Raw genomic sequence first — 18,637 nt, forward strand, 5'->3', positions numbered from 1 at the left:
CACTGTGTTTGTGATGCACATCCGGCGTCGTTAGCGACATGGCAGCGTGTGACAGCTAGGAGCGACGATCAACGATCGCAAAAACGGCAAAAATTGTTGATCATTGACACGTCGCTCCTTTTCATATCGTTGGTGATGCATGCCGCTGGTTGTTCGTCGTTCCTGCGGCACCACACATCCCTGTAACACCGCAGGAACGACGAACATCATCCTACCTGAGTCGACCGGAAAAGAAGGAAGGAGGTGGGCGCATGTTCCGGCCGCTCATCTCCTCCCCTCCTCTTCTATTGGGTAGCCGTTTAGTGACGCCGCTGTGACGTCGAACGCACCTCCCCCTTGAAGGAATTGTTCGGCAGCAACAGCGACGCCGCTGAACAGGTATGTGCGTGTGACGATGCCGTAGCGATAGTTTGCTATGGCAGCGATCAACACGCCGCACGAACGACGGGGCGGGTGCTGTCGCCCGCAACATCACTAGCGATGTCACAGTGTGTAAAGCCCCCTTTAGGCTCTGTTCACATCTACTTTGACGGCACAGGTTCTAATATATAGCATTAATGGTGATATTCAGCGGACACTATGATCAAGCACAATCAGTGTCAGTCACGTGATGGATCCAGGCGCTTATTTTCGCATTCTCTTCCTATATACAAAAACCGTGCAAGTGTGAACATGGACTAAGCCGTCCAGGGAAAGCCTGGCATGCAGTCCAGGTGTATGGGGAAGAGGCAGCAGTCCTTGGAAGAAGGACCTCCAGGAAGAGCACTGCACACTGCATGTGCTAGTGTAAGGACTGAGCCGCCATCATCCTAAGGACCCATCACAACACAGACACCAGCCGAGAACGAGCTTCTCATGGTTATGCAGGCAATAGCAGCATGTCACGTGATCTTACCGTACGTCCAGGCGGGAAAGCGGCGCAGATGTATGAGTGTAACACATGGCGCACTCTAGGGGGCGCCAATAAAGCAAATATTATACCTATTGATCGCTGCTTCCGCTAGGCAACCAAAAACATGGCGGCCGGCTCGTTTTGTGGCGACAGCTATGGGAACAGATGCGTACGGTAGTTAGTAGGTCACGTGAGCTAAAAGGGGGCGCGGAGGGGCGGAGCACATCCTTGGAGACTCGGTTACCTGAGTAACGTGAGCAAACAGCGGCGGCGGGTGAGGAAGAAGTGACGGACTCGGGAGGAGCGCGGGTCCTGAGCCCTAAAGATGATGGTAAGAAAGGACCTTATGTGACTAATGATGTGTGAGGTAAGCAGGGTGTCACAGCACACATAATACACACAATGGGCACAACAGGGAGACACAGGACAAGAGCGACATGGCTGCTCTCCGGGAACAGCGCCGCCCCGTCCAGTGGTCGTGTGTGGTATTGCATCGTGAAGAGGCTGGTGCCGGGTGTAATACCACACATCACCTGTGCACAGGGGCGGCAGTAAGCGCCATGGGTTTTTCTTTCGAACATTCCTTTTAATGCCACATATACGGTATGTGTATATATATATATATATATATATATATAATACACCACAAATGACGTGTTCTCCATGGTGGACAAGCGCTGAGGACCTCCGCTCTTGGATCATGGCTGCTGATCGGAGGTGTATGATGTTGCCCATTGTCCTCACTAGTAGTCCTATGTGATAATATGGTGACATGTCATTATAATACACCAGTGTTATCATCGGGGGGTCCGACCTCTGAGACCCTGACAGATCCAGATTACTGATGGGTGGAAGATCCTCCTGCACAGCACCCTTACCGATCACCAGCTGTGCAGAAAAACTGCAGCACCGCCCTGTGCTGGAGAGCCTTGTGCCCCCCTTCTACCCGTCACCCCCAAACTCCGGGGACCATCCCTGAGCCCTTTCACTAGTCTGGTATACAGGCCCCCAACACATGGGTGGTATGATAAGATAATGATGGCTTGCCCTGTGGCCCAACAGTTCTTTTCCACTTTTTGCTTAAATCCAACATCATTTTTTAAATACAGTATATAAAAAATGAAACATTGTGATAATTTTTCCTTTTTTTTCATAATTTTTAAGGTAAGGGTGAATACTTATCAGTGTGAGAGAGTGAAAAGATTAAATGTAATATATATGTTGTTTTTTTTCAGTTGGAGTAGCTCACCCAGCGGGTCCCTGTCTCCTCTGACAAAATGACAAGTGGGAGACGTACTGCAGAGATGTGAGAGAGCACAGGTCACCCTTTGTCATCTCAGTCACTGCCTATGCAGAGCACAAGCAGTCTAGGTGAGTTCTCATTCTCTGCTGTGCTCTGCATAGGCAATGACTGAGATGATGATGCTCAAGGTAATAAAGCAGCCGCTGGGTGCATTTGCTTTAGGGTACATTCACACGACCATCGTGTCTTTGCGGTCCGCAAAAAACAGTCCTGTTTTTCAATGGATGTATCCATGTGACATTCGCATCTGTTCTGTACACAGTCCGTGTGCCTTCTGTTTTTTTTTGCAAACCACAAAAAAACGGAAGGAGGGTTACATACAGTCAAAAGCTAGAAAGATAGATAGTTGGATAGATAGATGAGAAATACATATATAATGTCCCACTCCCCTGAATTTTGTAATCTTGCACCCTTTAGTGCCTTTCATGTGGCACTAAAGGGTGTTTAGCCTTGTACTTAGCCAAAAAATAAATAAATAATTAAAAAAAAAAGATGTGGTTTCCTCCCCAAATTGGATCACCAGCCAAGGTAAAGCGGACAGCTGTGGTCTGGTATTCTGAGACTAGGGAGCTCCACAGTTATTGGACACTCAAATGCCTAAGAATAACAGGTCGTAGCCACCCCGGAAGTGGTGCATCCATTAGATGCGCCAATCATGGCGCTTCGCCCCAGCTCATCCCGTTGCCCTGGTGCAGTGGCAAACAGGTAATATATTTGGGGTTGATACCAGCTGTGTAATGTCACCTTGCATCAAACCTGGCATTAGTGATGTCACGGCGTCTATCAGATACCCAACATCACTAACCCAGTCAGCAATGAAAAAAAAAAAATTGACAACAAACAAATTTTTATTTTAAAAAACACACCCCAACACATTCCCTTTGTCACAAATTTATTGAAAGGAAAACACAAATCCGGGTCCAGCGTAATCTAAAAAAGGAGGTCCTACAACGATCCATCTTCATTGACTGGGACAGTGAGTAGCAGAATGTTCCCCATTGGCTGGAAGAGTAGTGCAGTTACCTGAGTTAACATCATTAGGTCAGGCCAGGTCACCGCAGGGCATGAGGTTAGCTAAGTTCATTACCTGCAGTGATGAAGTCCAATGAACAAGTGATGTCAGCGCTCGTCACTGAGTTCAATGACCGCTGTGTTGCCACGCAAAGTACCGTGAGCGGCCCTTGACGTCACCACTAGTCACAGCCTCGGGCCGCTCGCAAGACTTGAGGTGATAACGCTGCGGGCATGGAAGTCAGTGACGAGCGCTGACGACACGAGTTCAGCAGACTTCATCACCACAGGTAATGAACTTTGCTAACCTCCTGACGGCAACGCTCATCATCCCCGCAGCTGCTGACACACAGCTGTGAGCCGCTGTGGGGCTGGCGGGAGAGTGGGACACAGACTGCAGGGGCAAAAATAGACAGAAGCCACACGGAAGTATTTCCGTGAGGCTTCCGGGGAGATTTGTGGATCCATTGACTTGTATTGTGTCACGGTCCGCATTTGCAGAACAGAATAGGACATGTTCCATAATAACGAAATGGACATACGGACACTATGTGTTCTTTTTTTTTTTTGTAGGAACTGATGGCACACAGAAGTGCTTCCCTGTGCCATCCGATCCTACACAAAACATATTGAAAAGATGGTCCTGTCAGTAGGTCTGTAAAAAAAAAAGGAACTGACCAGGACAAACGGGACGGTAATCTGAATGAGTCCTTAGGGTTCGTTCAGATCTGCATATAAAAAAAAATTGGTCAAGTTTTCCTTTAGAAAAGTTATCTGAGTGTTATGTGTATGTCATGTGGGTGTAGGTTTTTGTGTGTTTTTTTTTTTTTTTTTTTGTTTCCTAGCATCCTCCGTATGCAATGCGTATTTTGTCTCGCACCCATAGACTTGCATGAGCGAGTCTTGGCTGTTTTACCTGACCATACGCATCATGCTGCAATTGTTTTCCGAAGCCAAATACATATGAGAAAAAATTGCTGAGATCAGCACTGCCTTATAAAAGAACACTGGTTAAAAAAATCGGATTGCACTCTTCCGATTAATACGCTAATGTGAGCAAACCCATAGGCCCAGTGCCCACGCTGTGTATTTTTGACACGTATATTCAGAAATCTGCAGCAAAATCTGCATGTCCATTGTGAAGCCAGCAAAGTCTGTGGGAATTCAGAAGTGCTGTGTCCATTTTGCTTATTTTTCCCTTGCAGATTTGGTACAGAAAAAAAATCTGCACCAAATGCGCAAGGGAAAAATACTCCACGTGGGCACAGCACTTCTGAGTTCTCAGACTTTGCTGGCTTCACAATGGACATGCAGATTTTGCTGCAGAATTCTGAAAATCTGCGTCAAAATACGCAGTGTGGGCACTGGGCCTTAAAGTGAACCTGTCAGGTGCAATATGCACCCAGAACCATGCGCAGTTCTGGGTGCATATTTCTATTCCATGACTAACAGTCGCCATATCTAGTAGCATACATAAATAGATTTTTAGAAAAAGTATTTCTAAAGATTTTTATTATATACTGATGAGCATAGTGACTTCTGGCAAGGGCGCTAGTTCCTGCGTTCATTTCACCCTCTTAGCATGTTAGTACGCTCACAGGGGTGTGCGTACATGCTATTCAATACAGCATCACCAGCGGTCATGCGCGTACCTCTGGCCGCTGTGACCAGTGATCGAATGCCCTGCACTTCCTGTCATGCGCAGTATGTGAATGTCTCATACTGGTCAAAACGTTCAACATGGCAAAGAATTCTATGAAGATATGAAAAAAAGAATTGTTGCTGTATATAAAGATGGCCTAGACCAGGGGTCTCAAACACGCGGCCCGCGGACCACATGCGGCCCCCAGGCCCATGCCCCTGTTAACTATCGCGGCCGGTGCAGGGGCCGCAGCCACTGTCTGAACTTTGTTAGATGAATGTTTTGCTGGTGTGCGCTCTCAGAGTGAAGGGCTCTGCGCGCGCAGCGCCGGCAAAACAATCATCTGACAGAAATGACTGACAGTGGCTGCGGCCCCTGCACCGGCCGCGATAGTTAACAGGGTCACGGGCCTGGGGGCCGCACGAAGCAGAGATGAGGCAGCCGAGGGAAATCGGGACAGGTGAGAAGAATGGTGTTTTGTGTGTGTGTGTGACTTACTGGGTACGTCATGGCTCCCTGGTACTTAAGGACCCATGACGTACCCGGTATGTCATGGCGAAATTGCAGCCCCGGTGGCTGCGATTGCTTTGCATTGCAAATACCTTAGATTCGGGGAGGAGGGGACCTCAGGAGGGGTGGTTTTTCCTCCCCGGACCAACGGAGGCTGTGATTTGGCTGAGCGGCGTTCATCAGCCAATCACAGCCACTGTAATGTTTCAGCCATTAAAAATGGTTGAAACATTGAAATCCAGCCATATCAGTGCAGCTGTAGCACCGATCATTGGCTGGGTGACCTCTGCTTCACCCGCCCCCAGATCTGATTGGAGAGACTGGCCTTGTGACCGATCTCTCCAATCACTGTGGATCTGGGGCCGGAGACCGCCCCCCCCCTCAGCTTCACTCTGGCGTCTGTGGAAGGTGAAGGGAGCGATCGGTAAGTTATGGCGCCCCTGCCCCCTTTCAGCCGCCGCCAGTGCCCCCCTCACCATTACTACAGCATGGGGACATTACTAAAGAATAGGGACAAGGTGGGCACATTACTATAGAATAGGGAGGGACAAGGTGGGCACATGATTATAGAATAGGGACAAGGTGGGCACATGATTATAGAATAGGGACAAGGTAGGCACATGACTATAGGATGGGGACAAGGTGGGCACATGTCTATAGAATAGGGACAAGGTGGGCACATTACTAAAGGATGGGGACTTTACAAGGATGGGCATAATACTATTGGATGGGGACATTACTATAGAATGGGGTCATTACTATAGGATGGGGACTAGGATGGGAACATTATTACAGGATGGGGACATTACTACAAGGGGACAAGGATGAGAAACATTACTATAGGATAGGGATAAGGCTGGGGACATTACTATAGGATGGGAACAAGTATGGACACATTACTATTGGATGGGCACATTATGATAAGCTGGGGATATTACTATAGGATGGGACAGTACTATAGGATGGGGACAAGGTTGGCACATTACTATAGGATATGGACATTACTGTAGGATGGGCACATTACTATAGAATGGGACAACTATATGATGGGGACAGTACTACAGGATAGGGAGATTGCTACAAGGGGACAAAGATGGTGAACATTACTATAAGATGGGGACAAGGCTGGACACATTACTACAAGATGGGCACATTACGATAAGATGGGGACAAGGCTGGGGACATTACTATAGGATGGGGACAAGGCTGGGGACATTACTATAGGATAGGGACAAGGATGAGCACATTACTGTAGGATGTGGACTAGGATAAGGCACAATACTACAAGGGGGCAAGCATGGGCACATTACAACAAGATGGGGAACATTACTAAAAGATGTTGGCCAAAATTTTTATATAGTGATAATTGTAACACTATTAGTTACAAGAAAGGGATAAAATGTAAAAAAATAAATAAATAAATAAATAAGGCATGACTTTTTTTTTACCATCAATTTTTTTTCTTTTTTATATTTAAACAAAGAATGTGCACCTTTATTATTATAAACAAGTGAAAAATGTTCAAAATCAGTGATCCAAAGGTTTGTAAAAATAATATGATACCAATAAAAATGTCACTTTGTCCTGCAAAGAATGCGGCCCCCCAAATTATTTTTTTCCTCTGTGCGGCCCATACACCCAGCCGAGTTTGAGACCCCTGGCCTAGACTATAATAATATTGCCATCACCCTGAAACAGAGCTGCAGCACGGTCGCCAAGACTATAGCGGTTTAATTAGACAGATTCCACTCAGAACAGGCCTCACCATGATCGACTAAAGAAGATGAGTGCACGTGCTCAGCGTCATATCCAGAGGTTGTGTTTTCAAAATAGACGTATGAGAGCTGCCACCATTTCTGCAGAGGTTAAAGGGACTGTTAAGCGTTTTTTTAGTTTTTTTATTAAAATAAGTGATTCTCAAATGAAGTATTTCTAATTCAAAATGAAAATTCGTAGCTTATTTAGTTTTTATGTAATTCTAATTTTACTGTATGCACTGGGGGCCATGTTGGATTTGTTGTGTGTGTAACGACAGTTCCACACTCCTTTATGGCAGCCCCTGTGCATAGAGAATAGTGGTCGCTATCCGACCCTATGTGTAACGTTACAGTGGGTGTGTGCTGTGATCTGTACGCGCCCTCTGGGCTGTCCATATCACAGCAAAGGGAAGATTTCAGCGCTATTTTTGTGGAGATTCAATCCATGCTCTTTGCGCCACTTTACACCTGTCAACCGGCGGGATGTAAGTCTGGGACGCCTCCCCTCCCCCCGTTACCGATCACACAACCCTCCCTCCCTCTGTTCTCACCAGCCCCCGCCCCCTGCTGTTACCGTATGTTATGAAATCACGTCCCTCCGCTGTACCCAGCCCCGTTCTGGCGTCCGCCGGCGTGTGTGTCCTCCCTGTGCTCTCAGCAGCCCCCTGCCGTTACCGTCTGTAATGAAACCCCCTCCCTCCCCCAGCTGTCCTCAGCCCCGTCCACGTTCGCGCGCGCGCGTGTGTGTGTGTGTGTGTGTGTGTGTGTGTCAACCCTTCCGCTTGCTACCCTGTGTGTACTGGTGATACTGTCTGCATGGTTGTTTATCTATTCCTCCCCTGTGTGATACTGTGTGCTGAGCTGTGTATCTAATCCTCCCCTGTTTGATACTGTCTGCTGAGCCATGTATCTGATCCTCTCCTGTGTGATACTGTGTGCTGAGCTGTGTATCTAATCCTCTCCTGTGATACTGTGTGCTGAGCTGTGTATCTAATCCTCTCCTGTGTGATACTGTGTGCTGAGCTGTGTATCTAATCCTCCCCTGTGTGATACTGTGTGCTGAGCTGTGTATCTAATCCTCTCCTGTGTGATACTGTGTGCTGAGCCGTGTATCTAATCCTCTCCTGTGTGATACTGTGTGCTGAGCTGTGTATCTACTGTAATCCTCTCCTGTGTGATACTGTCTGCTGAGCTGTATCTAATCCTCATGTGATACTGTGTGCTGAGTTGTGTATTTCTCTCCTGTGTGATACTGTCTGCACAGCTGTGTATCTAATCCTACCCTTATACATCATATAGTGCCAACTACTGAGCCACCGTACTGTGCCAACTACTGAGCCACCGTACTGTGCCAACTAGAGAGACAATTACTGAGCCACCGTACAGTGCCAACTACTGAGCCACCGTACAGTGCCAACTACTGAGCCACCGTACAGTGCTAATTCCTGAGCCACCATACAGAGCCACCATACAGAGCCACCGTACAGTGCTAACTACTGAGCCACCATACAGTGCCATACAGCGTATACTGTATGTGTAATAGTCAGTGTATATATGTGGGTGCGATGACCGCAGTCTGTATATACAGTCATATCAAAAAAGTTTGGGCACCCCTATTAACGTTAACCTTTTTTCTTCATAACAATTTGGGTTTTTGCAACAGCTATTTCAGTTTCATATATCTAATAACTGATGGACTGAGTAATATTTCTGGATTGAAATGAGGTTTATTGTACTAACAGAAAATGTGCAATCTGCATTTAAACAAAATTTGACTGATGCAAAAGTATGTGCACCTCAACATAAAAGTGACATTAATATTTTGTAGATCCTCCTTTTGCAAAAATAACAGCCTCTAGTCACTTCCTGTAGCTTTTAATGAGTTCCTGGATCCTGGATGAAGGTATTTTTGACCATTCCTGTTTACAAAACAATTCCAGTTCAGTTGAGGCTGGTTTCACACTACGTCTTTTTAACATCCGTTGAAAACGTTATTTTAGCGGAAGTACGGATCCTGCTTTTACAGCAAATAACGTATGCAAACGCATCTGTTATTTTGCAGGATCCTGCACTGGATGTTTAGGGGCGGGCATTGGAGTCATGTGATCGGGAGTGAGGGGAACTAGACTGGGAGGAGGCTTCTGACAGCTGCAGACGCTGGTAACCAAGGTAAACATCGGCCTTGGATACCCGATATTTATCTTGGTTACGAGTGTCTGCAGCTGCTAGGAGCAGGGCTGCCTGCACGCGTAACCAACGTAAACATCGGGTAACTAAGAGAAGTGCTTACGCGATATTTACCTTGGTTACGAGTGTCCGCAGCTCTCAGGTGGGAGAGAGAGGAAGGGGAGGAAGGGGGAAAGACATAGAGAGAGAGAGAGGGTGAGGGAGGGAGGAGGAGAGAGAGACAGATCACGCGAGACTGGTTCTGGGCATGCTCAGTACTTTCTGGGCATGCTCAGTACAAAAGCAGGATCCTGTCTATCAGCACGCCAGCGTTCACCTGCGTTCGCGTGCGTTATAGTGCGGATCCGGTGACTTGCAGTATTTTGACGCAGCTCAAAAACGCTACAAGTAGCGTTTTTGAAACATGTTAAAAAACTGCAAGTCACCGGATCCGCACTATAACGCACGCAAACGCAGGTGGACGCGAGTCCATTGCAAATGCATTGAAATGAAAACGCATTTGCACTGGATCCGTACTTCCGCTAAAATAACGTTTTCAACGGATGTTAAAAAGACGTAGTGTGAAACCAGCCTAAGTTTGATGGTCGCCGAGCATGGACAGCGTGCTGCAAATCATCCCACAGATGTTCAATGATATTCAGGTCTGGGGACTGGGATGGCCATTCCAGAACATTGTAATTGTTCCTCTGCATGAATGTCTGAGTAGATTTAGAGCAGTGTTTTGGATCATTGTCTTGCTGAAATATCCATCCCCTGCGTAACTTCAACTTCGTCACTGATTCTTGCACATTATTGTAAAGAATCTGCTGATACTGAGTTGAATCCATGCGACCCTCAACTTTAACAAGATTCCCGGTGCCGGCATTGGCCACACAGCCCCAAAGCATGATGGAACCTCCACCAAATTTTACTGTGGGTAGCAAGTGCTTTTCTTGGATTCCCGTATTTTTTTGGCTCCATGCATAATGCCTTTTTGTATGACCAAACAATTCAATCTTTGTTTCATCAGTCCACATGAGCTTCTTCCAAAATGTAACTGGCTTGTCCAAATGTGCTTTTGCATACCTCAGGCGACTCTGTTTGTGGCGTGCTTGCAGAAACGGCTTCTTTCGCATCACTCTCCCATACAGCTTCTCCTTGTGCAACGTGCGCTGTATTGTTGACCAATGCACATTGACACCATCTGCAGCAAGATGATGCTGCAGGTCTTTGGAGGTGGTCTGTGGATCGTTCTTGACTGTTCTCACCATTCTTCTTCTCTGCCTTTCTGATATTTTTCTTGGTCTGCCACTTCTGGGCGTAACAAGAACTGCACCTGTGTTCTTCCATTTCCTGACTATGTTCCTCACAGTGGAAACTGACAGTTTAAATCTCTGAGACAACTTTTTCTATCCTTCCCCTGAACAACTATGTTGAATAATCTTTTTTTCAGATCATTTGAGAGTTGTTTTGAGGAGCCCATGATGCCACACTTCATAGGAGATTCAAATAGGAAAACAACTTGCAAGTGGCCACCTTAAATACCTTTTCTCATGATTAGATACACCTGCCTATGAAGTTCAAAGCTCAATGAGGTTACAAAACCAATTTAGTGCTTTAGTAAGTCAGTAAAAAGTAGTTAGGAGTGTTCAAATCAAGAAATTGATAAGGGTGCCCATACATATATTTGCACCGGTCAAATTTTGTTTAAATGCGGATTGCACATTTTCTGTTCGTACAATAAACCTCATTTCAATCCAGAAATATTATTGAGTCCATCAGTTATTAGATATATGAAACTGAAATAACTGTTGCAAAAACCCAAATTGTTATAAAGAAAAAAGGTTAACATTAATAGGGGTGCCCAAACTTTTTCATATGACTGTATATATGTGTAAGGCTCTGTGCGCACTTGCCGTTTTTTGCCGTGAATTTCCTGCGGATTTGCGGCATGTTTCGCTGCAGAAAACGTTCATAACATCTCTGCAGTGAATCACCAGCAAAACCTATGGGAAAAAAATGCTGTGCGCACTATGCAGATCTTGACAGCTGCATGTTTTGCTGCGGGATTCCCGCAGCTAAAACAATTGCATGAAAATTCTTTTACTCAGGTCCCTGCGGTTTCGAGGGCTGACAGACCAATCACCCGCAGACTGTGGGTCGGCAGGGGATTGATCCCCGGTATCTGGCCGGATGCTGCTCCCCATATAAAGTTTATGGGGAATAGAATCTGCCCCAAAGGGGTAGGAGCAAGCGCTTCATACTCACCAATGACCGGGCGGCTGTCACACTGCTCTCACGGCGGTGGCTTTCATCTTCCAAAGCCGGCTCATTATTCCATCTCGTATTCACTCCTTCCCTGCTCACCGTTGGCTGTGATTGGTTGCGGGCAGACACACCCCAGTGCTGAGTGACAGCTGTCACAGTGCAACCAAACCAATCACAGCTGCCATAGGGTACAGTAAACCAAAAAAATTATCAAATACAGCATGCGGTCCGCCCCAATTTTTCTAACCAGCCAGGATAAAGCATCACAGCTGGGGGCTGGTATTCTCAGGCTGCGGAGGCCCACGTTATGGGGAGCCCCCAGCCTAAAAATATCATCCAGCAGCCACCCGTAATTGCCGCATCCATTAGATGCGACAGTGCCGGACTTTTCACAGGTCTTCCCGTTGCCGTGATGCGGTGGCAATCGAGGTAATGAAGGAGTTAATGGCAGCAGCCCATAGCTGCCAATAAGTCATAGTTTACTGATGGAAGGCGTCTATATGACACCCCCTCATCACTAAACTATAACTGAAAGTAAGGCTAGGTTCACACACTGCTTTTTTTTATGCTGCTTTTTTGTGCGTTTTTTTGTAGCAAAAAACGTACAAAAAAGCATCTGTTGCAAAAAACCGCGGCAACAACGCATGATTTATTACCGCGTTTTTGCTCACTGCGTTTTTATGCGTTTTTATCATTGAACAATGCCATTAAAGATTGTTTAAAAAATAAAAAAAGATAAAAGGTCTGACATTTCCTTCTTCAATATGTTCTTCATTCTCCACTAGTGTATGCAGGAGAGCAGACAGCTGCAGAACTACAAGGCTCAGCATGCTCCATCCAGGACTGTATGTTGGAGGGACAGGCAGGGGGAGCAGAACTACAAGGCTCAGCATACTCCATCTAATAGTGTATGCAGGAGAGCAGACAGCAGCTGCAGAACTACAAGGCTCAGCATGCTTCATCCAATAATGTATGCAGTAGAGCAGACAGCAGCTGCATAACAAGGCTCAGCATCCTCCATCCAGGACTGTATGCAGTAGTTTTTTGCCCCCCAAAAAAATGACATGGGCTTCGCCATATTTTTGTATGCTAGCCAGGTACAGCAGGTAGGTACGGGCTGCCCCCAACCCCCAGCTGCCTATTTGTACCCGGTTGTGAACCAAAAATATAGCAAAGCCCTTTTTTTTTAAATTATTTCATGACTTTCATGAAATAATTAAAATAAAAAAAAGACGTGGGCTTCGCCCAATTTTAGAGTCCAGCCAGGTACAACTAGGCAGCTGGGGATTGGAATATGCAGTGCAGAGTACCCAAGCTTTCTGGGCAACCATGCTGCGTATTGCAGTCCGCGGCCACCCCAGAAAATGGTGCTTTCATAGAAGAGCTATCTTCTGGCGCTGTATCCAACTCTTCAGCTGCCCTGATGCCGGGTGGCTCGCTGGGTAATAATGGGGTTAGGGCTAGCTTTATATTATCAGCTGGCCCTAAGCCCGAAATTCATGGTGTCACGCCAATATTAGACATGGCCACCATGACTTTCTAGTAAAGATAAAATAAAATAAAACACAACACACAGAAAAATATTTTTATTAGAAATAAAACACAACACAACACAATTAGTGACTCCATCTTTATTGAAATAAAGATCCCCCCTCCGCAGTAATCCTGGGTCAAGGGTCCCGCGCCATCCAATATCATCTGATCGGTTTGCTGGAAGGCATACCGATCAGATGTTGTGTCAGGATAAAGGATGTGAATCACATCACACATCAGCTGATTGTATAAAAGCTGTTTATACAATCAGCTGATGCATCAGTGAAAACCCCCCCCCCCAAAACCCTATACACTTACGTGCTGGCTCCTGTCCGATCGCTGCAGGAGCTGCCGGTGATCAGCTGATAGTCTCCTGACGGCATCAGCTGATAGCCGGGCGGTAAAAAGCCGGCGTCACCGCTCGACTTGCGATCAGCTGATGCGTCAGGTGACTGCATCAGGTGATTCTCCGCCAGGTCCTGCATCCATCGGACGAGCCTTGGAGCCGACACACAGCCGGAGTGGCGGTACCGTAAGAGGAGCTGGAAGCGGGCATGGCACCGGGAGTCTGCAGACAGGTGAGTATGTCTTTTTTATTTTTTTTCTACTGTTCACTTGATTTCCAGATGCTTCATCTCCCGCACGGGAGCGGGCCTGCAGCCGCACGGGAGACTTGATGAGCGCACGGGAGCGGGCCTGCGGCCGCACGGGAGACTAATTACCGCAGTCTGTATATATATATGTATAAATGTGTTTCCACTTTACTTCCGGGTGGAGCTGTACAATTCATATACAGTCACCCAGAAAATGGCGACACATTACTATGAAATACACCTCCTCCCCTTTTGGGTGCAGTGTAACACCTAAAAGGGGAGGAGAATAGGCATGTCATCTAGTGACTGCCCAAATTTGCAGCTATCGTAATTTTACTAAGGATTACTATAGCTTTTTGATGTGTAGACAGGAAGAAGCTCCCCCTACTGGCAATTATAAGTATTTTTAATATAAAAGTTTTATTTTACATATTTAAAAGTTGAAATACATTAAGAAAATAGTTGTTACACACTTATAATAATATTGTTAGCTGATTTGGCCTACAAAAAAAAAAAAAAAAAAAATTAGACGATACAGTCCCTTTAAAGGGTTGAGGGGGTCAGCCTGTCAGTGCTCACACCACACACGGCACACTGCATCAAATTGGTCTGCATGGCTGTCGTCCCAGAGGGGAGTCTCTTCTAAAGATGAAGCACAACAAAGCCTGCAGTTTATTGAAGACAAGCAAACTAAGGACATTGGTTTGTGGAACGATGTCCTGTGGTCTGATGTGAGCCAGATAAAATTATTTGGTTTCGATGATGTCAAGCGTGTGACAGCAACCAGGAGAGGAGTACAAAGACTAGTGTGTCTTGCGTACAGTCAAGCATGGTGGTAGGAGTGTCATGGTTTGGGGCTGCATGAGTGCTGGTGGCTCTGGGGAGCTACAGTTCATTGAGGGAACCATTTATGCCAACATGTACTATGGGAAACTATAAGAAAGAACAGGGAAAATAGGGGCTTATCCAATGGACTGATATCAATATATGCAGAGTATGTGCTCATCTTGGTGAGTTATGTAGCACACAACAAGATCAGAGCCTGTAACCAGTTGCAGGAACCACGAGCCCTAAGGCTTAAAGTGATGCAGGAGAACCAGACAAACGGCGTGGTGATGATGATGACTGCGCTGCTGGGAAATAACAAAGACCAATGCACTTTGTGCAGATGAAGGGTGGTTTATTTCTCAATGCGTGTCGACATCACTTTTCTTCCACAGGGGAATCACCAGGTTACAGCACGATGTCAGGTTTGCAATTTATGCACATCATTATTTTCAAAAAAGGACACCCTGTGTCAGAGTTCAAGAGACACGTATGGAGATAAAAAAAAAAAAAGCCAAACCATAATACTAAAAACCGAAACCTAATGAATTTATTCGTTTAAAAGAATTAATTATTAAGACTGTGAGCTACCTGGAAGAGCTGCAAGTATCGAATGTGATTAAAAAAAAAAAAACAGGAAGTGCAAAAATGATATTTAGCGACATTCAAACCCCAATGTTATAAGCTTTCTATCATGTATTGGTAGTTGGACACTTTGCCTATGTCGTTATCGTCATTGCTCGGGTTTCAGTTGAGGCATAAATAATTAACAGCTATAAAAAAAAAAATGAGAAAACTAGAAAAATTTGTATTTCCAAAAAAGATTTAGAAGCTGTACACCGACCCTATGAAATTAGTGTTCCGTGATTATTATTAATAATAATAATGATAATAATAATAATAATAATTATAATAATAATAATATGATTGTAATAAGGATGTATAGGTGCGTATAGAACCCATCTAGGGAGACATTCATTCATTCATCTGGATACAGTGAATGTATCCGTGTGCATATGATGGTTGTTTGTGTTTTTTCGTTATATTCCATTTTCAAGCACTCTTATTTCTCTTGGGCATGGCGCTCTCTAGAGCTTCCTAGGAGCTGCTGGATCCTCTTTCATCCTCCATGACAACATCATGGACCTGGTGGATGTTAGGCCCCTTTCACATGTCAGTGATTCTGGGACGTTTGTGCTTTTTTTAAAACTTACCAGAATCACTGACATACAGTTAGGTCCGGAAATATTTGGACAGTGACACAAGTTTTGTTATTTTAGCTGTTTACAAAAACATGTTCAGAAATACAATTATATATATAATATGGGCTGAAAGTGCACACTCCCAGCTGCAATATGAGAGTTTTCACATCCAAATCGGAGAAAGGGTTTAGGAATCATAGCTCTGTAATGCATAGCCTCCTCTTTTTCAAGGGACCAAAAGTAATTGGACAAGGGACTCTAAGGGCTGCAATTAACTCTGAAGGCGTCTCCCTCGTTAACCTGTAATCAATGAAGTAGTTAAAAGGTCTGGGGTTGATTACAGGTGTGTGGTTTTGCATTTGGAAGCTGTTGCTGTGACCAGACAACATGCGGTCTAAGGAACTCTCAATTGAGGTGAAGCAGAACATCCTGAGGCTGACAAAAAAGAAAAAATCCATCAGAGAGATAGCAGACATGCTTGGAGTAGCAAAATCAACAGTCGGGTACAGTCTGAGAAAAAAGGAATTGACTGGTGAGCTTGGGAACTCAAAAAGGCCTGGGCGTCCACGGATGACAACAGTGGTGGATGATCGCCGCATACTTTCTTTGGTGAAGAAGAACCCGTTCACAACATCAACTGAAGTCCAGAACACTCTCAGTGAAGTAGGTGTATCTGTCTCTAAGTCAACAGTAAAGAGAAGACACCATGAAAGTAAATACAAAGGGTTCACATCTAGATGCAAACCATTCATCAATTCCATAAATAGACAGGCCAGAGTTAAATTTGCTGAAAAACACCTCATGAAGCCAGCTCAGTTCTGGAAAAGTATTCTATGGACAGATGAGACCAAGATCAACCTGTACCAGAATGATGGGAAGAAAAAAGTTTGGAGAAGAAAGGGAGCGGCACATGATCCAAGGCACACCACATCCTCTGTAAAACATGGTGGAGGCAACGTGATGGCATGGGCATGCGTGTCTTTCAATGGCACTGGGTCACTTGTGTTTATTGATGACATAACAGCAGACAAGAGTAGCCGGATGAATTCTGAAGTGTACCGGGATATACTTTCAGCCCAGATTCAGCCAAATGCCGCAAAGTTGATCGGACGGCGCTTCATAGTACAGATGGACAATGACCCCAAGCATACAGCCAAAGCTACCCAGGAGTTCATGAGTGCAAAAAAGTGGAACATTCTGCAATGGCCAAGTCAATCACCAGATCTTAACCCAATTGAGCATGCATTTCACTTGCTCAAATCCAGACTTAAGACGGAAAGACCCACAAACAAGCAAGACCTGAAGGCTGCGGCTGTAAAGGCCTGGCAAAGCATTAAGAAGGAGGAAACCCAGCGTTTGGTGATCTCCATGGGTTCCAGACTTAAAGCAGTGATTGCCTCCAAAGGATTCGCAACAAAATATTGAAAATATAAATATTTTGTTTGGGTTTGGTTTATTTGTCCAATTACTTTTGACCTCCTAAAATGTGGAGTGTTTGTAAAGAAATGTGTACAATTCCTACAATTTCTATCAGATATTTTTGTTCAAACCTTCAAATTAAACGTTACAATCTGCACTTGAATTCTGTTGTAGAGGTTTCATTTCAAATCCAATGTGGTGGCATGCAGAGCCCAACTCGCGAAAATTGTGTCACTGTCCAAATATTTTTGGACCTAACTGTACGCAGACCCATTATAATGAATGGGTCTGCTCACACGTCAGTGATTTTTCACTGCACGTGTCTCCGTGCGGCGTACCCGCGTGTGCGTGATTGCCGCACGGAGACATGTCCATTTTTTTCTGGCATCACTGATGTTCCACGGACCACGCAGTGGTGTGGTCCGTGAAACACGTGCCAGAAAAAAACGTGCTTTTAAAATAAAAATCATTTTTACTCACCCGGCGTCCAGCGATGTCCTCTGCAGCCCGTTCTCCCTGCTGCTTCTGAGCCGGCTCATTATTGTCGCGCATATTCATTATGCGCGACACAGCCGACCCGGAAGCAGCTGCTGCGGGGGTCACCGCCGGCCGGATGCTGCACCGCGGGAGCTATCAGCACCATCGACAGCGGGAGCGCACACAGGTGAGTTGTTTTCTAAGTGCAATCACGGGCCACGGAGAACGGAGCCCGGATTGCACTTAGACAACCCACGTGTGCCGTGAATCACGGCACACGCAGGGACATGTGCGTGTTTTACACGCCAGTGAAAAACGTCACTGTTTTTCACTGACGTGTGAAACGGGCCTTAGAGCCATTGTGTTCCACCTTACATTTGAGGATGCACCACAGATGCTCAGTAGGGTTTAGGTCTGGAGACATGCTTGGCCAGTCCAGCACCTTTACCCTCAGATTCTTTAGCAAGCAAGTGGTCATCTTGGAGGTGTGTTTGGGGTAGTTAACATGTTGGAATACTGCCCTGCGGTCCAGTTTCCGAAGGGAGGGCATCATGTTCTGCTTCAGTATGTCACAGTACATGTTGGCATTCATAGTTCCCTCAATGAACTGTAGCTGCCAGCAACAGTCATGTAGCCCCAAACTATAACACTCCCTCCACCATGCTTGACTATAGGCAGGATACACTTGCCTTGTACTCCTTGCCTGGCTGCCACCACACGTGATTGACACCATCTGAACCAAAAAAATTTATTTTGGTTTCATTAGGCCACAGCACATGGTTCCAGTAATCAATATCCTTAGTCTGCTTGTCTTCAGGATAATGTTTGCGGGCTTTCTTGTGCATCATCTGTAGAAGATGCTTCCTTCTGAGATAACTTCCATGCAGACCAATTTGATGCAGTGTGAGCGTCTGAGCATTGACAGGCTGACCCCCCACCACCACCACCACACCTTTAACCTCTGCAGCAACGCTGACAGCACTAATATGTCTATTTTGAAAAGACAAACTCTGGATATCGACGATGGTGAGTCCTGTTC

General features: G+C 45.7%; 1 protein-coding gene across 1 annotated transcript in view; it reads left to right on the forward strand.

Annotated features, from left to right (window-relative positions):
• Positions 1-1,021: 1,021 nt before the first annotated feature.
• The window catches only part of MNS1 (meiosis specific nuclear structural 1), a 90,052-nt gene continuing 72,436 nt past the window's right edge, over positions 1,022-18,637 (forward strand). Inside the window, exon 1 of the mRNA XM_075342736.1 lies at positions 1,022-1,223. Coding sequence (XP_075198851.1) covers positions 1,218-1,223 — 6 coding nt within the window. The 5' untranslated portion in view covers positions 1,022-1,217. The remainder of the gene's footprint in view (positions 1,224-18,637) is intronic.

The sequence above is a fragment of the Anomaloglossus baeobatrachus genome, chromosome 4, assembly GCF_048569485.1.
Source record: "Anomaloglossus baeobatrachus isolate aAnoBae1 chromosome 4, aAnoBae1.hap1, whole genome shotgun sequence".
NCBI lineage: Eukaryota > Metazoa > Chordata > Amphibia > Anura > Aromobatidae > Anomaloglossus > Anomaloglossus baeobatrachus.